The following is a 20896-nucleotide window of genomic DNA, read 5'->3' as shown; positions in this document are numbered from 1 at the left end:
CACCTGCTAGATGAGGACTGGGTACTTGAAGGATTTATGAGAAATTATGAATAGCTGTGATTCAATTTATATACAGTTTGCTTACCACCTGCTGAAACACCAGCAAGTTGTGTGCTTGTCGCTCAGCTCAACCCTTCACGTTTGTGTTGGCTAACATGTTAAGGTAGCAAACACAGGGAGACACATGATGTCCACTACATGCACAATTAGAGCATTAAATATACAGTGCATCCAGAAACTATTCAGTGATTCACTGTTTCCACATTTTGGTTATAGTGATGTTATAATGATGTTATAGTGCTCTTCTAAAATTGATTAAATCCATTTTTTTTCTCAAAAGTCTACACACAATACCCCATTATGACAATGTGAAAAAGTTTTTCTTTTCTTTCTTTTTTTTTTTTTAGATTCTTGCACCATTTATTAAAAGAAAAATGCTAAGAAATCACATGTACATAAGTATTCACAGCCTTTGCCAGGTGAGCTCAGGTGCATCCTGTTTCCACTGATCATCCTTGAGATATAGTGAGGAAAATAAGTATTTGAACACCCTGCGATTTTGCAAGTTCTCCCACTTAGATATCATGGAGGGGTCTGAAATTTTCATCTTAGGTGCATGTCCACTGTGAGAGACATAATCTAAAAAAAAAAAATACGAAAATCACAATGTATGATTTTTTTAATAATTTATTTGTATGTTACTGCTGCAAATAAGTATTTGAACACCTGTGAAAATCAATGTTAATATTTGGTACAGTAGCCTGTTTTTGCAATTACAGAGGTCAAATGTCTACTGTAGTTTTTCACCAGGTTTTCACACACTGCAGCAGGGATTTTGGTCCACTCCTCCACATAGATCTTCTCTCGATCTTTCAGGTTTGGAGTTTCAGCACCCTCCAAAGATTTTCTATTGAGTTCAGGTCTGGAGACTGGCCAGGCCACTCCAGGACCTTGAAATGCTTCTTATGGAGCCCCTCCTTAGTTGCCCTGGCTGTGTGTTTGGGGTCATTGTCATGCTGGAGGACCCAGCCATGACCCATCTTCAATGCTCTTACTGAGGGAAGGAGGTTGTTTGCCAAAATCTCGCAATACATGACCCCATCCATCCTCCCTTTAATACGGTGCAGTCATCCTGTCCCCTTTGCAGAAGAGCACCCCCAGAGTATGATGTTTCCACCCCCTTGTTTTACAGTTGGGATGGTTTTCTTGGGGTCGTTCTCATCCTCTAAACATGGTAAGTGGAGTTGATTCCAAAAAGCTCTATTCTGGTCTCATCTGACCACATGACCTTCTCCCATGCCTCCTCTGGATCATCCAGATGGTCACTGGTGAACTTCAAACGGGCCTGGACATGTGCTGGCTTGAGCAGGTAACATGTCAGCATCATGTTACTAATGTAATCATTGTGACTGTGGTCCCAGCTCTCTTCAGGTCATTGACCAGGTCCTCCTGTGTAGTTCTGAGCTTTCTCACAATCATCCTTACCCCACAAAGTGAGATCTTGCATGGAATCCCAGACCGAAGGAGATTGACAGTCACCTTGTGTTTCTTCCACTTTCTAAAAAATAATCATAACAGTTGTTGTCTTCTACCAAGCTGCTTGCCTTTTGTCCTGTAGTCCATCCCAGCCTTGTGCAGGTCTACAGTTTTGTCCCTGATGTCCTTAGACAGCTCTTTGGTCTTGGCTATGGTGGACAGGTTGGAGTGTGAGTGATTGAGTGTGTGAACAGGTGTCTTTTATACAGGTAACAAGTTCAAACAGGTGCAGTTAATACAGGTAAAGAGTGCAGAATAAGAGGGCTTCTTAAAGAAAAATTAACAGGTCTGTGTGAGCCAGAATTCTTGCTGGTTGGTAGGTGTTCAAATACTTATTTGCAGCAGTAACATACAAATAAATTATTAAAAAAATCATACATTGTGAGTTCCGGATTTTTTTTTTTTTTTTAGATTATGTCTCTCACAGTGGACATGCACCTAAGATGAAAATTTCAGACCCTTCCATGATTTCTAAGTGGGAGAACCTAAGTGGGAGAAATACTTATTTTCCTCACTGTATGTCGGCAGCTTAATTGGAGTCCAGCTGGGGTAAATGCAGTTGATTGGACATGATTTGGAAAGGCACACACCTGTCTACATATAAGGTCTCACAGTTGACAGTGTATGTCAGACCACAAACTAAGCATGAAGTCGAAGGAATAATTTGTAGACCTCCGAGACAGGATTGTCTCGAGGCACTTTGGCCTCCATCACCTGTAAATGGAAGAAGTTCAGATCCAGCACGACTCTTCCTACAGCTGGCCGCCTGCCTAAACTGAGTGATTGTGGGAGAAGGGCCTTAGTCAGGGAGGTGACAAAGAACTTGATGTTCACTCTGTCAGAGCTCCAGCATTCCTCTATTGAGAGAGGAGAACCTTCCAGAAGGACAACCATCTCGAGAGCAATCTCGAGGCCTGTATTCTAGAGTGACCAGATGGAAGCCACTCCTTAGTAAAAGGCACATGGCAGCCCACCTGGAGTTTGATAAAAGGGACCTGAAGGACTCTCAAACCATGAGAAATAAAATTCTCTGGTCTGATGAGACAAAGATTGAACTCTTTGGTGTGAATGCCAGGCATCGTGGTGCATGGTGGTAGCAGCATCACGCCGTGGGGATGTTTTTCAGTGGCAGGAACTGGGAGACGAGTCAAAATTGAGGGAAAGATGAATGCAGCAATGTACAGAGACATCTCTGATGAAAACCTGCTCCAGAGTGCTCTTGACCTCAGACTGGACAGCAGGACAATGACCCTAAGCACACAGCTATGATATCAAAGGAGTGGCTTCAGGACAACTCTGTGAATGTCCTTGAGTGGCCCAGGCAGAGCCCAGACCTGAATCCGATTGAACATCTCTGGAGAGATCTGAAAATGGCTGTGCACCGACGCTCCTCATCCAACCTGATGGAGCTTGAGAGGTGCTGTAAAGAGGAATGGGCAAAACTGCCTAAAGATAGGTGCACCAAACTTGTGGCATCATATTCAAGAAGACATGAGTTTGTAATTGCTGCCAAAGGCTGTAACCTCCAGTGTTCTTGCTATATTCAGCTTTATTGCTGCCAAAGGTGCATCAACAAAATATTGAACAAAGGGTGTGAATACTTATGTACATGTGATTTCTTGTTTGTTTGTTTTTTTTAAATAAAAAAATGTAAGCATTAAAAAAATTTTCAAAAAAAAACTTTTTTCATGTTGTCATTATGGGGTGTTTTGAGGGGGGAAAATGAATTTACTCCAATTTGGAATAAGGCTGTAACATAACAAAATGTGGAAAAAGTGAAGCACTGTGAATACTTACCGGATGCACTGTATAATAGATTGGTATGGCTTGGGATGTGACCAAAGCTTTTCATCAGAACTACAAATTCATGTTGCCTCACAAGAAACAATGCTCTGTGCACTACGGACATGGTCAGTGCGTAGTGTGAACTACTACATCACTTGTCTTTTAAGAATGATGGCTAATCATTATATTGCTTAGAGTCAAATATGAGAACAATCAAGTAAAGATTTGTAGTCATTGGGCATTTTGTTGACACTTACAGTATGTTTGTTGCAGTTTTTTGTCAGTTTACAGTGTCACTCTATATGCACCGTAATTTGTGGTTTAGTAAATGCATCTGCAAATTCAGCACGATTGCATAACTCTGTGTGAAATATTCTGATATGATGTTAAAACTGTTGTCCAGTTAGCAGAACATTTGTTATAATTTTGGAAATTGATGTAATAGTTCCCAGCTGTATAAAAATATTGCCAGTTTTAAAAGTTAAATTTGTCTTTCAGTTCTGTCATATATTGTTTCACTGATATCATTGATACCTAAAGGGTGGAGAGACTATGACTAATCTTGACAGTGTAACATTCAGGGTGGAACGCTAAATCAATATTTTTCTTCAGCAATGTTACCCTGAGTCATATTGAGATGATATGATCATCTCCTACAAAGTTGAAATAAATAGGTCAAAGTGGGCTGCTTGGAAAATATGTTGTTAGTTTATTTGCTATTTTTGGTTTATTACAAATATGTTGAGTCAGAAATTGTGTAATGCATAACAGCTGCATGTTATTTTTAACTCTTAACTTTTTACTGCATGGCATTTTAATAATTTTGTTTTATTTATTATAATTTTTATTATTGTTAGTTACAGCATGATTATCTTTATATACGTATTTTTGATCATTTAGTTTTTCTGTGCATGGGCATTGATTGTTTTGGCAGTAATCCAAGAAGGGTCTGTCTGTGGACTTTGACACGGATGTGGCCTACGCTAACTCAGTTTAAACTGTTAAGATATTTTGTACTGTAACCCTGACCCTTTTACACTTCTGAGCAAATACAGTGGCAAGAAGAAGAGGAAGTAGTATGTCAACTCTTGAGCTATTACCCATCTTAATTTTGAAATGACATCAAATGAAAAAATAAATAAATTCAGGCTTCTCTGTGTAACCATTTCTAAAATGATGCCCTTTAAACTCACAGTGAAAACTAATTTCTACAACATCACATGAATGAAAGAAATAAAATCTAAACCAAAATCATGGGTTGCATAAGTAATTGCACTCATTAGTGTAACACAAGTAAATCATCACTTTTGCGGACAGTTTTCTTCAGACAAGTCAGGGGATGGACACGAACATTTCCAAGTCACGGAGTATGTCTTGGACTTGATTTACATCAGTTATTAAGAAATGAAACTCTATGGTAAATCTGTCTGGAGGAGACTGTTCTCAAAAACCAGTGGTGGGCACAGTTCCGCTAATCTGCTAACCGCTACTTAGCGAAGCTAACTTTTCCATGAGCGGATTATCTTTTCAGCTAATTTTGAAAACCATCAGTGGATTATTAGCTTGATTATTGTTAGTTTTGCTAACTTTCAGTCCGCTAACATTTCTTTGCTGGCATAGTCAGTAAGACCGAATGATCAAAAATGTTTGTAAACCCAAAAACCAAACGCTAATTCGAGCCTGTTAGATGTTTTGCAACAGCTAGGCTGCCGTAAGGAACTCTGCCCCTCTTTCCTCCTTCAGCAGAAGGAGGTGGGCCGGCTGCCAGTGCAGCGGGAGTAGAAAAAAAATCGAGTTTCAACATGCAGCAGCTCAAGAGAAGAGCAGAAGAGGTAAATCAGAACATAATTTTTTTCACTCATGGGCACAACATAGCTCTTCACCAAACTAACTACATTCCTTGAACTACAGAAAGACAACAAAGCTATAACACTAACAAAACTCTTAAAATAACATGTAATAATGATAAAAAACAAACAAACCCAGAACTCCCATAATGCATTGCTGCAATGCATTATGATCGACAGTGGTCTGCTTTAAAAGACAGCGTGTGCATGCAAACTTTTACTTTTTAAGTGAAAAGACACTTACTTATGGAGGTAAATTTGTTTCATTAATACCTGCAAATGCACAGAGGGTGACCTACAAATAGTCCTTGATTTGCACACGTGTTTTGTAATCTACAAACACAAATTTCCAGTTTGTAACTTGTGTTGGTTTTTACAAATAGATGTAAATGTAAATAGATGTATGTTGTAAATATGTCATTTTTCCTTTTGTAAAAAACAAAAAATAAAACAAAAAAGCATTTGCAAAACTGAAAGTTCTGTTTGTGAAGTGTAACTCAGCACATTGGCTGCTTTTCACACTCCCATCCAGTAGATGGCAGTGTTCTATGCATTTTGATGGGGGTGGGGGGGAATTATAGCACGAGTCTGATTTCCCATAATGCTTTATGGCACTTGTGTTGGTTTAATGCTCAAACCTTCCTTATTCTTTCTTCTTCGTTACTTTAAAAGTGCGATATTTTCACTTTGTAAAAATGACAGAGTTGCTGTTGATGTGTTGATGAACTGTCCAGAATTAGTCAGTTTATAAATTAAACCATGAGTGCCTTGTGTTTTATCTACACTGCCACCGTGAAAGGTAATAGAGGCGTTTTTGTTGCAGCTGACAGGGTGTGTAAAGACACAAGCGTGCATTGAATTTACAACCCCAATTCCAATGAAGTTGGGACATTGTGTAAAATGTAAATAAAAACAGAATACAGTGATTTGCAAATCCTCTTGAACCTATATTCAGTTGAATACACCACAAAGACAAGATATTTAATGTTCAAACTGAGACCTTTTGTTTTTGTGCAAATATTTGCTCAGTTTGAAATGGATGCCTGCAACACATTAAAAAAAAACTTGGAACTTGGAAAAGTTGATGGCTGCTTAAAGAACACCTAATTGGAAACAGGTGAGTGTCATGATTGGGTATAAAAGGAGCATCCCCAAAAGGCTCAGCCATTCACAAGCATAGATGGGGCGAGGATCACGACTTTGTGACCATCTGCATGAAAAAATAGTCCAGCATTTGAAGAAAAATGTTTCTCAATGTTCATTTGCAAGGAATATAAGGATTCCATCATCTACAGTCCATAATATAATGAGAAGATTCAGAGAATCTGGAGAACTTTCTACACGTAAGTGGCAAGGCCAAAAAACAAAAACATTAAATGCCCGTGACCTTCGATCCCTTAGGCGGCACTGCATTAAAAACAGACAACATTGTGTAAAGGATCTTACCGCGTGGGCTCAGGAACACTTCAGAAAACCATTGTCAGTTAACACAGTTCGTTGCTACATCTACAAGTGCAAGTTAAAACTCTGCCATGCAAAGCGAAACCCATACATCAACAGCATCCAGAAACGCCGCCGCTTTCTCTGGGTCTGAGCTCATTTGAAATGGACAGACGCAAAGTGGAACAGTGTGCTGTGGTCTGATGAGTCCACATTTCATATAGTTTTTGGAAATCATGGACGTCGTGTCTTCTGGACAAAAGAGGAAAAAGACCATCTAGATTGTTACCACCAAAGTGCAAAAGCCAGCATCTATGATGGTATGGCGGTGTGTTAGTGCCCATGGCATGGGCAACTTACACATCTGTGATGGCACCATCAGTGCTGAAAGGTACATCCAGGTTTTGGAGAAACACATGCTGCCATCCAAGCAACGTCTTTTTCAGGGACGTCCCTGCTTATTTCAGCAAGACATTGCCAAGCCACATTCTGCACGTGTTACAACAGCGTGGCTTTGTAGTAAAAGAGTGCACGTACTAACTAGACTGGCCTGCCTGCAGTCCAGACTTGTCGTCCATTGAAAATATGTGGTGCATTATGAAGCGCAAAATATGACAACGGAGACCCCGGACTGTTGAACAACTGAAGTCGTACATCAAGCAAGAGTGGGAAAGAATTCCACCTACAAAGCTTCAACCCTTAGTGTCTTCAGTTCCAAAACGCTTATTGAGTGTTGTTAAAAGGAAAGGTGACGTAAAACAGTGGTATACATACCACTGACCCAGCTTTTTTGAAACAATAAAGTTTATCAGTTTGAACATTAAATATCTTGTCTTTGTGGTGTATTCAATTTAATATAGGTTGAAGAGGATTTGCAAATCATTATATTCTGTTTTTATTTACATTTTATACAACGTCCCAACTTCATTAGAATTGGAGTTGTACTCAGAAGCCTCTGTGGTGCTAAAAGTTGCTGACAGTGAGCCAACTCAATACTAAAAGTTAGCTGTTAGCAATTAGCTGTAACTTTTCCTCTTTTTTTTTTTTAGGAGTTTATCAGTTTAACGTTATAAAAGTTAACTAACTAACTAGCTAACTAACTTACTTTTTGGTTTGCTGTGCCCACCACTGTCAAAAACTGACCATGCAAAAAGGAGACTAACAAGGAAAATCACAATTTGTCCAATCACAGCCATGAAGCCTGTAACATCTTCAGAATTGTCAGGTGTCTTTTTGGCTTTCCTCACTACCCTCCTTTTATCCAAAATGAAGACATGTAAAAGCTGAAGGGTTAATGTACTTTTATTGCCACTCCATCTGGTTTGCATGTTCTCTGCTGACGTTCGTCTTCTGCAATTGGTATTTAGGTGGGTGTTTGGTAGTGTGGTGGGGCGTGTCCTGTTGTCTTGCGGGGACATGGACTGATACTGTTCGGTGATCCTACATACTTTTGCCATGTTTGGATTTTTTTTCTCCCCCTTTGTTGCTGTTGCCACAATGGAACTGGTACACTTGATGATTGTCCTGTTGCAACTCCAGTTCAACATGGAGAACCATGTTCACAGCTCCTAGTATTCCTAAGTGGTCTTGAAGCAAAACACTAATTTTGGACCTACTCTGTTTAAATTCTGAGGTCTGATGGGATCAGGTGTGTACAGGGCAGTGGCGGTGCTGTATTTTGATCATTCTGAAAAAATATAATCACCCAAGACTAAATTCAGCCTTCCCTGTTTGACCTGCCACAGTTAAAAAAAAAAAAAAAAAAAAAATCATGTCTGTTTCAAGTTAACACGGGCACTTTAAGACGGCAGGGATATCACTGAGAGGATTTTTGTATTTTGGCTAAGGAACAGATATAGTCACCCCCCAGCCCTCCTTTCCGCCAAGAAAAGACAAGAGTGATTTCATCTGCAAGTACTGAAGGATTACTCCGCATGGTTTATCTTGCACTCGTCTGATGAATGAGGTTTTGTTTGATTCACTTGGCCAGTATGCCAAAGGAATGCTGCCTTATCATCAAGTGATGAGTGGATGTGGGGAGGTTGTTTTTAATGAACACTGCAGTTTTAACATCTTGTGCTGTGATAGGCTGTACTTTACCTCTGGTTCCTCAGAAGGAAACACTTTATCAAAAAAAAAAACAGGACTGTTTAGTTGGTTTTTGGCGATGTTCCAATAACTGCAAGTTCTTTAGAGAAGATAACGATGTAAAGTACAGAAGCATCCAAAGCCAGTTTTGTAGTACCTCACTGTCCCAGTAGCGGGAGGATCAGCCTCTGTCGAAACAGGCAGTAAGCAGGTATCTGACAGGCCATATTTCCTGTGATAAGAAGGTAAACCTGTTTTCTGTCTGTCAGCACAAAGGACCACCAGGTTAATGTAACCACAGTCAAGTCCAAACTACAGCTAAAGCTAAAGTGTTGAGATCACAGTGGGAGGGTTACCTGGTGTTTTATGAGGCTCTCTGTTCACTGTTACCGAGGGAAAGTCTTGCTTTTTCAAACTGGAAAGAATGTTGGTGGATTACTTGATAGTTGTGGTGTAAGGAGATGAGGATGCCATGCTCACTCTAAAACTTTAAACACCACTGCTTCCACCCCTCCATCACATACACAACTGCACCACATTAATCCTGATTTCTCCACAGATTAAAATAACTGTCAATCTTAGATAAGGTAAACATGCTGTGCAGTTAGTAAACATTTGACAGATCTGTTCATTATTTATAACTCATAGATGTGTTGGCAGTCAGAAGCTAATGAGCTCATAAATATTATTAATCAATAAGGATTCATCACAGAATCAGACTAATGTGCAGAATTGATCATTGCTATCAATTAAAATTTATCAATTCTCACGCCAAGTCTTTGGGGTTTTTTTTTGGGGGGGGGGGGGTATTTTGGGCTTTGAGCCTATTATATTCCCCCCCCCGCACCTCAATCAAAAGTTTCACTGGCTTGTGTACATCTGTCTGAGTCTTGTAAGCATATTTCCTTCAAACCACCATGAAAACATGCATGTTGGAAGATGGTTCTGTTCCAACTTCTTCAAAGGGAGATGATTGGATTTTTTTTTTTTTTTTAAACATCGTATTTGTCAGTTACATGTATAAACAGGTTTACTGGGCTCTTCAATACAGAGGTTGACCAGTTTATTTACACCTCCACTGATGGAGTACATGTAGGCATCTAGTATGGCAGAGAAAGTGGTCTCACTCACAGTGAGACTACTCACCCATTTCTAGTTGCACCTGACTACAGATGTTAATTGTTGTGCATGAATTATGTAAGTGTTGTATCGTCTTGTTTCTTGAACACACCCTGGCTAAGTGTGTGTCTGTTTCTGTCTTGTTACAGTGAAATGGCCAGCATCCCTCTCATTGCTCTGGGCCTGAAGGAGACAAAAGAAGTCGACTTCTCCACTTCTTTCAAGGTACAGAAGACACGGTCACATTTTCACCATTCAAACCTCATTAATGCACAAAACACAGAATTTTGAGTGTTTAACTGAAAATTGTGATATCAGTGTTGGATAATGTGCATGTAAAAATGTTACTTGCTGGGGAAAATGTTAAGTTGTAATGCATTGTAATTAGTTGCAAACACTGTGCCAAAGGCAACTCATAGGTTTAATGTAAATATTCCTCCAGTGAACACACTGTAACACACCAACACACACCTCTTTGGATGATGACCAAATTACTGAAACCCATCTGCAGATGAATCAATAAAGCAAACCTGCAACAGCAAATTTATTTTGGTACAAGTGCACTCACAAGCATGATGTGGCATAATTAGGTAATACTATAAAGGTCACAGATATCAGGTAATATCAGGTCCTACGTATAAAGAGAAGAAAAACAGTCTGAAGTTGTGAATAATGAAACTTGTACATATGCTAATGAGTTTGAGACCTCTGGGTTACATGCATTTGCTTTTATATTTGAATTATATGACAATGTTGGTATTGGTGTTACGTTGTCTGCAGCAGCTCTGCCTGTCACTATATTCAAGTATGTTCACTAAATTATTAAAAGGGAAACAGTAGATCACCTGGATTAAAGATAATCGTCCCAGAAATGTCATGGGCCTCATTTTGCAGTGAGGTATTAAGCTTTATTGACATTGTTGGAAACTTTCAGCCATCGTAATCTTTGAGTAAGAGAATGTTGTTCTACTTATTGACTGCAATTGCGTGTTGTCATTAAGGACTGGGTGTTCTCTACCTCTGATGACCAACTTGGCGGTACAGCACTTGACTTGTCTTTCATGTTAAACTTTAAACTCTGGTATAGTGAATTCATGAAAAAAGGCTGCACTCTAAAGGGCCTTTCACACTGAACGCGTCAGAAGCGTCAAAAATCGGTCTAAAAAGCATTATTTTCAATGAGACGCGTTGCTTTTTAGACGTGTCAAAAGCCGAGCTAAAATGACGGGAGCGCGCATTGCCACTTGTCGGCAGGCTGACGGAGTCAAAGTTCAATCCAATCCAACATTCGACACTCTGAGCTGTGACGTACCTTCGCGTTGTCCAATAGGAACGACGCGTCGGGCCAAAACACAGAAGACGAGTGGCAGAAACCACTGATCTCTACAAAATGGATCGATGTAGAAACCACTGATCTCTACAAAATGTATCGGTGTAGAAACCACTGATCTCTACAAAATGTATCGGTGTAGAAACCACTGATCTCTACAAAATGTATCGGTGTAGAAACCACTGATCTCTACAAAATGGGTCGGTGGAAACCACTGATCTGTACAAAACGTTTTCTGAAGAAAAATCATTGGAAATGTTTTTTTGTTGTTGTTTGTTACCTCAAAATTTCTGATTACTGTTAAAAAAGTTTAGAACACTTGTAATTAAAATAGCTAAATAAATCAATAAATGGTTCTTTAGAAACCTTTCATCTGTAAATTAAAACCACCTGTTATTTCAGATTAGATCATTTCTTGTTTTACATAAGGAACCTTGGACATTTATTTTTAGACAAATAAAATAACATGGAAACTTGTACATTTTTAATAGTCTGGTAGATTATTTATATCTCATTTCAATCAGAAAAAGACAATAAATAAATACAAATGTGTATTATAAATGCAACAGGAAATAATTTAACAATGACTGCAGTGTGATTGTAAAGTAGGATTTCTGTGACATAAACATCATGATGAATTTTTTTATATAGTCATTTAAACTTGTAATTTCGTCAAAATATGTAATTGCCTTTAATGTTATCAAATCAAATCAATTTTATTTATATAGCGCCAAATCACAACAAACAGTTGCCCCAAGGTGCTTTATATTGTAAGGCAAAGCCATACAATAATTACGGAAAAACCCCAACGGTCAAAACGACCCCCTGTGAGCAAGCACTTGGCGACAGTGGGAAGGAAAAACTCCCTTTTAACAGGAAGAAACCTCCAGCAGAACCAGGCTCAAGGAGGGGCAGTCTTCTGCTGGGACTGGTTGGGGCTGAGGGAGAGAACCAGGAAAAAGACATGCTGTGGAGGGGAGCAGAGATCAATCACTAATGATTAAATGCAGAGTGGTGCATACAGAGCAAAACGAGAAAGAAACACTCAGTGCATCATGGGAACCCCCCAGCAGTCTAAGTCTATAGCAGCATAACTAAGGGATGGTTCAGGGTCACCTGATCCAGCCCTAACTATAAGCTTTAGCAAAAAGGAAAGTTTTAAGCCTAATCTTAAAAGTAGAGAGGGTGTCTGTCTCCCTGATCCGAATTGGGAGCTGGTTCCAGAGGAGAGGAGCCTGAAAGCTGAAGGCTCTGCCTCCCATTCTACTCTTAAAAACCCTAGGAACTACAAGTAAGCCTGCAGTCTGAGAGCGAAGCGCTCTGTTGGGGTGATATGGTACAATGAGGTCCCTAAGATAAGATGGGACCTGATTATTCAAAACCTTATAAGTAAGAAGAAGAATTTTAAATTATTTTCTAGAATTAACAGGAAGCCAATGAAGAGAGGCCAATATGGGTGAAATATGCTCTCTCCTTCTAGTCCCCGTCAGTACTCTAGCTGCAGCATTTTGAATTAACTGAAGGCTTTTCAGGGAACTTTTTAGGACAACCTGATAATAATGAATTACAATAGTCCAGCCTAGAGGAAATAAATGCATGAATTAGTTTTTCAGCATCACTCTGAGACAAGACCTTTCTAATTTTAGAGATATTGCGCAAATGCAAAAAAGCAGTCCTACATATTTGTTTAATATGCGCATTGAATGACATATCCTGATCAAAAATGACTCCAGGATTTCTCACAGTATTGCTAGAGGTCAGGGTAATGCCATCCAGAGTAAGGATCTGGTTAGACACCATGTTTCTAAGATTTGTGGGGCCAAGTACAATAACTTCAGTTTTATCTGAGTTTAAAGCAGGAAATTAGAGGTCATCCATGTCTTTATGTCTGTAAGACAATCCTGCAGTTTAGCTAATTGGTGTGTGTCCTCTGGCTTCATGGATAGATAAAGCTGGGTATTATCTGTGTAACAATGAAAATTTAAGCAATGCTGTCTAATAATACTGCCTAAGGGAAGCATGTATAAAGTGAATAAAATTGGTCCTAGCACAGAACCTTGTGGAACTCCATAATTAACCTTAGTCTGTGAAGAAGATTCCCCATTTACATGAACAAATTGTAATCTATTAGATAAATATGATTCAAACCATCGCAGCGCAGTGCCTTTAATACCTATGGCATGCTCTAATCTCTGTAATAAAATTTTATGGTCAACAGTATCAAAAGCAGCACTGAGGTCTAACAGAACAAGCACAGAGATGAGTCCACTGTCTGAGGCCATAAGAAGATCATTTGTAACCTTCACTAATGCTGTTTCTGTACTATGATGAATTCTAAAACCTGACTGAAACTCTTCAAATAGACCATTCCTCTGCAGATGATCAGTTAGCTGTTTTACAACTACCCTTTCAAGAATTTTTGAGAGAAAAGGAAGGTTGGAGATTGGCCTATAATTAGCTAAGATAGCTGGGTCAAGTGATGGCTTTTTAAGTAATGGTTTAATTACTGCCACCTTAAAAGCCTGTGGTACATAGCCAACTAATAAAGATAGATTGATCATATTTAAGATCGAAGCATTAATTAATGGTAGGGCTTCCTTGAGCAGTCTGGTAGGAATGGGGTACAATAGACATGTTGATGGTTTGGAGGAAGTAACTAATGAAAATAACTCAGACAGAACAATCAGAGAGAAAGAGTCTAACCAAATACCGGCATCACTGAAAGCAGCCAGAGAGAACGATATGTCTTTGGGATGGTTATGAGTAATTTTTTGTCTAATAGTTAAAATTTTATTAGCAAAGAAAATCATGAAGTTATTACTAGTTAAAGTTAAAGGAATACTCGGCTCAATAGAGCTCTGACTCTTTGTCAGCCTGGCTACAGTACTGAAAAAAAACCTGGGGTTGTTCTTATTTTCTTCAATTAGTGATGAGTAGTAAGATGTCCTAGCTTTACGGAGGGCTTTTTTATAGAGCAACAGACTCTTTTTCCAGGCTAAGTGAAGATCTTCTAAATTAGTGAGACGCCATTTCCTCTCCAACTTACGGGTTATCTGCTTTAAGCTGCGAGTTTGTGAGTTATACCACGGAGTCAGGCACTTCTGATTTAAGGCTCTCTTTTTCAGAGGAGCTACAGCATCCAAAGTTGTCCTCAATGAGGATATAAAATTATTGACGAGATAATCTATCTCACTCACAGAGTTTAGGTAGCTACTCTGCCCTGTGTTGGTATATGGCATTGGAGAACATAAAGAAGGAATCATATCCTTAAACCTAGTTATAGTGCTTTCTGAAAGACGTCTTAGTGTAATGAAACTTATTCCCCACTGCTGGGTAGTCCATCAGAGTAAATGTAAATGTTATTAAGAAATGATCAGACAGAAGGGGGTTTTCAGGGAATACTGTTAAGTCTTCAATTTCCATACCATAAGTCAGAACAAGATCTAAGGTATGATTAAAGTGGTGGGTGGACTCATTTGCATTTTGAGCAAAGCCAGTCGAGTCTAACAATAGATTAAATGCAGTGTTGAGACTGTCATTCTCATCATTTGTGTGGATGTTAAAATTGCCCACTATAATTATCAGGACAGTCATTTCTAAAATATGAATTTGAGCACAATAAGTGGAGAGCTTCTACCTGTGCAAATGTTTTTTGACTTTGATTCATGGACATTTTAATGATCCATTCATTTATTGTTAAAATGAAAATGAAACAGCTTTTTAAAAAATAATAAAATAGTTGCTGTTGAAAGCCTTTTATTTAGAAGCAGGTGATGTTCTGCTGGATTCTCAGACCAGATGAAGGTCTCTTCTGCAGCTTTGAACTCTGGTGGTGTTGCTGAAGACACTTTTGTCCTATTTTGAAGAGCAGAGATGTTTTCTTTCGACTGGACTTCGTGGTGTTCAGCTCATCAATGGAAGTTTGGTTGTCTGCACAGCAAATGTTTCTGATTGGGACAAATAAAAATATTTTTTAAATATAAAGAAACACTGAACAGTTTATATATTAAAAAAAGGAAAAAAACTGCAAAAAAAACGATGGAACTTTTGTGGTGTCTGAAAAAAGCTGTAGCTTTATTTGGTAAAAAATAAGAAAGACTGAACCATCTACAAATTAAAACGTTCACTCAGATCAACTGTGCTAAAAAGCTAAGCTAACGTTAGCCAATCATTAAACCTTCACAGCAGTGCAGAAACGTCACGTTTTACTTTTATTTTATCCTCACCTCGACAAAGCTGCAGAACTAACCTCCGTTGGGCAAACTGGGACTTCGCATATATCCAAAAAGTGGGAGATTTCAGACTGAGTGGGTCTGCTCCATCCCCCCGGCTGCCTGCCTCGGTCTGCCCAGGAATGATGCCTGAAGGCCGGCTTCTCCGTGTGCGTCGGCCCACTGTCGCGGTTCAATCGATATCCCACCAAGTCGACAGTCCTCATTCAGCGTCACTCCGAAAAGTAGCTGAAAAAAAGCTTCTCCCAGCAGGGTGATGGGAGAATCTTTCTACTGCTGTTTTTTGAAGCTTTTTTGTGGTTCAGGCGACCCAAATTCAAGATGGCGATCGCTGAACTTTTTTCAGATTGTGGAAACAGCCAGAGTGTGACGTAGCCGCAATCTCCGCCCCCTTGCCGCTTCCGAAGCGACGTCACGACGCGTTGGAACGCATCGGCCTGACGCGCTAGGGGGCGTTAAAGCGTCACGCTAAAGCTTGCAATGTGAAAAGCCCTTAAATGTATGTTCAGAGGTTAATGCCTCTACACAGTAATGAGTGTTGTAGCCTCATGGTGTTAATGCTTGTTCATGTTTTACAGGACTTCATCTTAGAGCACTACGGCGATGATGGGAATAGTTTTGAAGATGAGATTGCGGATCTGATGGATCTGCGACAGGTACTTTCAATCCTTAACTGATCTGCTGTGGCCTGATTCAGTTTAGTTTATATATGCAGCAGCAAGTCACAACATAAGTCATTACCAGTGCACTAGTCACCAGCAATGTTTGAACCTTCCATCCATCCATCCATCCATTTTCTTCCGCTTTATCCGGAGTCGGGTCGCGGGGGCAGCAGCTCAAGCAAAGCCGCCCAGACCATAGGTGAGGATCGGAACGTAGATCGATTGGTAAATCGAGAGCTCTGCCCCCCTACTCAGCTCTCTCTTCACCACGACGGCCCGACACAGCGACCGCATCACTGCAGACGCTGCACCGATCCGTCTTTCGATCTCACGCTCCATCCGTCTCTCACTCGTGAACAAGACCCCGAGATACTTAAACTCCTCCACTTGAGGCAAGGACACTCCACCGACCTGAAGAGGGCAAAGCACCTTTTTCCGGTTGAGAACCATGGCCTCGGATTTGGAGGTGCTGATTTTCATCCCGGACGCCTCACACTCGGCTGCAAACCGCCCCAGTGCACGCTGAAGGTCCTGATTTGACGAAGCCAACAGAACCACATCGTCCGCAAACAGCAGAGACGAGATTCTGTGGTTCCCAAACCAGACCCCCTCTACACCCTGGCTGCGCCTAGAAATTCTGTCCATAAAAATAATGAACAGAACCGGTGACAAAGGGCAGCCCTGGTGGAGGCCAACGTGCACTGGAAACAGGTTTGACTTACTACCGGCAATGCGAACCAAGCTCCTGCTGCGGTCGTACAGGGACCGGATAGCCCTTAGCAAAGGACCCCGGACCCCGTACTCCCGGAGCACTCCCCAAGGTTTGAACCTTACCCACGCAAGTGCACTGGTAACCATGCCTTTTAATTTTTTATTATTATCACGATTGTTATAGGAAGAAATGTTAAGTAGGGCAGACTCAGTGGGGTGACCATTTGCTTTGGCCAATATATGATGATGATGTGCTTGTTTTCAATACCATTGTCCCATCTTCTGCAGTGTAATTTCTTTTTGAATTAAAAAAAAAAATACATAGTTTTGGCTTGACTGTGTCCTCATGAAAACTGCATTATAAAGGATTTAATATGGGTAGCTGTCAGCCCTGCATCTGATATTTTGTGGATGCTGTACCAGACCGTCGTGGTAAAGAAAGAGCTGAGCCACAAGGTGAGACTATCCAATTACCCATCGATTTATTCTTCTGTCCTCTCCAATGGTTATGAACTTTGGGTAATGGCCAAAACAATAAGGTCATGGATACAAGTGGTGGAAATGAGATTCCTCCGTCGGGTATCTGGGTTGAGACTCCAGGTCAGGGTGAGAAGCTCAAATATCCCAGAGAGACTCTGAGTAGAGCCGCTGCCTCTTCACATTGAACAGAGCCAGCTGAGGCAGTTCGGGCATTTGATGAGGATGCCCCCTATTTGTCTCCCTAGGGAGGTCTTCCAGGCACTTCTAAATGGGAGGAGGCCTCAGGGAAGACACAGGACACGCTGGAGGGCTTATATTACCCAGGTGGCTTGGGAACACCCAGGAAGACTTGATGACTTGGACAAGAATAGGGAAATGTGGGATGAGCTGCATGATCTGCTGCCACCATGACCCGGATCAGTGGCAGAAAATGAATGAATGAAAGATGCCATGTGGCTCTGTGTACACCTGATCCCGTCAGATCTTAGTAGTGAAGCGAAGTCTGTCTTGATTATTACTTTGCCCAGAAACTGTTTGAGAACATCAGGAGCTCTGAGCAGGTTTCTCCACATAGAACTGGAGTTGCCCCGGGAAGGGCAACTGCTGTAAAATCCCAATGTAATCTACTTTTCAGCCTAAAGCAGCTTTAAAAATACATAAAAGTATATTTCTTACAGTTACATTTTCACCAAGATCCCATTTTGAAGAGTTAGCTCACTCACCGAGTTGAATTTTTGCAGAATGCTTCAGGTCACTTTGTTTTTATATCCTAGGCTTGCCGAACTCCAAGTCGGAATGAGGCCGGGATAGAACTGCTGGCAAAATACTTCAGTCATCTTCCTCTGGTTGAGAGTCGATTCTTCTCCCCAAACCGCCAGACACACATCTTCTTCACCTGGTACGAAACACTCATAAAGTCAGTGACAGTGTTAATAAGACATCTTTAAGATAAATAAAGATCAGTCAGAAACTACTTCCTAAGTAACAAATCTACAAAACCTCCACTAATCCCTCTAGCAAGACAGAGCTCTTCATGAGTAGTTAGAGTGGTTCATTATATTTGTTCTGGAGTTGGGGTTTTCCTCTAAACCAGAGTATTGGGTCATGACATTGCCTTTGTATATGCTGTGAATAGAAATGTAACAGATGAGATTACAAGACTGATATCACACATTTGGCTGGACTTTTCACAGCCTTACAGCATCAAAGGCTCATTCATATGTTGTTGTACTGAATTCACTGAACAAAGTGGACTGTACTGTAAAGTGAGCAGATACCTCAGTGGGATAATGAGTTGGGCTACCAATATATAGACCTGGGTTCCACCTCTGATGCACTGGGGTCCAATCCAGTGGGAGTCATAGACTTTTCAACTTCTGTGGAACACGTGGATAAGCACGGGTACCAGTGGGCTTTCGGGCCAGTATCAGAGTTAGTGTTGTTTCACCGATGTATGACACCTTAAGTTCTATTTCCATCAGGTATGACTCATTCACGGGAGTGCCACTGTGCCAGCAGTACCTATCTCTAGAGAAGGCTAGTATCCTCTTCAACATGGCCGCACTCTACTCCCAGATTGGTACCCGATGTAACCGTCAAACAATAGCCGGACTGGAGGAAGCCGTCACAGCCTTTCAAAAGGCTGCAGGTATGTACATGATATGACACTGTATTGACTATCTTATAAAATAATAGCACAACACACTCTGACCCTCTGTCTGGACAGTCATGTCATGTCATATCATCATTTTCATATTTGATGTCAACTTGTCAATGAGATAAATGGTTATGTCCCAAATTACTATCACATAACCAGGGTATTCTCTGCATGTCATGCAACCCACATATATTTGAACAATCCCCCCCCATGACATGGTACGACTTCAAGGTTCCTTTTCACATGCAAGACTAGTGACATTGTGTCCTAAATAAATAAATAATACTAAAATCAATAATAAATAATGTCTATACTAAAAAATATGAATGATACAATATATTTAAAATAAAGGCCATAACAATAACTTAGAAATTACCTATTTGATTCCCAAATGGATCAATTTCATTTGTCTGTACTGCTTGAGATTTCTTCCTATAATTAAAACACCTGAGGGAGTTTTTCGTTGCCTTCGTTTTTTGGGACATATGTTGTGCTTTGGCTCTGTATAAATGAGTAGAATTGAATATACACCACTGGATGCTGTGGCTTTCCACAGAAAATGAGTTACTGTCTCATAGCTTTCTTGTCACTAAGCTAGGGAGGGGAAAAAGCAAGAACATATTCTGAGAAGACCATACAGATGATCTTCTCTAAATTTAGAGTTTCCAACCCTTTTTCACATTGATACAAGGCTTGTATAGCTCATGTTTGATAATTCTTTAAAGTGTAATTTCTCAAGAAACAAAACATCATTTTTTGTTTTTTTCAAAGCAGATTTGTGGAATTAAAGGCCTACATAGTGCTTCTTAGCATTATCTAGGAGTTACGCAGGCTATATGGTGTCTCGCCCAACACTATTACTTGTGCAATTGAGAGAAAAAAGCTTTAGGCTTAGCCAAGGTGTCACTGACCTGAATCTAATTTTTCATTGATCTCGTGTGTAATCATGCTTAGTGGATTAATAAGGTTTTAAGGGTTGGTAATATATATATACTCAACAAAAATATAAACGCAACACTTTTGGTTTTGCTCCCATTTTGTATGAGATGAACTCAAAGATCTAAAACTTTTTCCACATACACAATATCACCATTTCCCTCAAATATTGTTCACAAACCAGTCGAAATCTGTGATAGTGAGCACTTCTCCTTTGCTGAGATAATCCATCCCACCTCACAGGTGTGCCATACGAAGATGCTGATTAGACACCATGATTAGTGCACAGGTGTGCCTTAGACTGCCCACAATAAAAGGCCACTCTGAAAGGTGCAGTTTTGTTTTACTGGGGGGGGATACCAGTCAGTATCTGGTGGGACCACCATATGCCTCATGCAGTGCAACACATCTCCTTCGCATCATCTGTGAAGAGAACACCTCTCCAACGTGCCAAACGCCAGCGAATGTGAGCATTTGCCCACTCAAGTTGGTTACAACGACGAACTGGAGTCAGGTCGAGACCCCGATGAGGACAACGAGCATGCAGATGAGCTTCCCTGATACGGTTTCTGACAGTTTGTGCAGAAATTCTTTGGTTATGCAAACCGATTGTTCCAGCAGCTGTCCGAGTGGCTGGTCTCAGACGATCTTGGAGGTGAACATGCTGGATGTGGAGGTCCTGGGCTGGTGTGGTTACATGTGGTCTGCGGTTGTGAGGCTGGTTGGATGTACGGCCAAATTCTCTGAAACGCCTTTGGAGATGGCTTATGGTAGAGAAATGAACATTCAATACACGAGCAACAGCTCTGGTTGACATTCCTGCTGTCAGCATGCCAATTGCACGCTCCCTCAAATCTTGCGACATCTGCGGCATTGTGCTGTGTGATAAAACTGCACCTTTCAGAGTGGCCTTTTATTGTGGGCAGTCTAAGGCACACCTGTGCACTAATCATGGTGTCTAATCAGCATCTTGATATGGCACACCTGTGAGGTGGGATGGATTATCTCAGCAAAGGAGAAGTGCTCACTATCACAGATTTAGACTGATTTGTGAACAATATTTGAGGGAAATG

General features: G+C 40.5%; 1 protein-coding gene across 3 annotated transcripts in view; it reads left to right on the top strand.

The window, feature by feature from the left end:
* Positions 1-20896, top strand: part of rhpn2 (rhophilin, Rho GTPase binding protein 2) — a 116920-nt gene that overhangs the window by 44707 nt on the left and 51317 nt on the right. For all 3 annotated transcript variants that reach the window (XM_034185262.1, XM_034185246.1, XM_034185253.1), the window contains 4 exons: positions 9965-10040; positions 15956-16033; positions 18004-18128; positions 18712-18878. In XM_034185262.1, coding sequence (XP_034041153.1) covers positions 9965-10040; positions 15956-16033; positions 18004-18128; positions 18712-18878 — 446 coding nt within the window. The remainder of the gene's footprint in view (positions 1-9964; positions 10041-15955; positions 16034-18003; positions 18129-18711; positions 18879-20896) is intronic.

This window comes from Thalassophryne amazonica, chromosome 2, assembly GCF_902500255.1.
Source record: "Thalassophryne amazonica chromosome 2, fThaAma1.1, whole genome shotgun sequence".
NCBI lineage: Eukaryota > Metazoa > Chordata > Actinopteri > Batrachoidiformes > Batrachoididae > Thalassophryne > Thalassophryne amazonica.
This window is presented reverse-complemented; position numbering and strand designations above follow the sequence as displayed.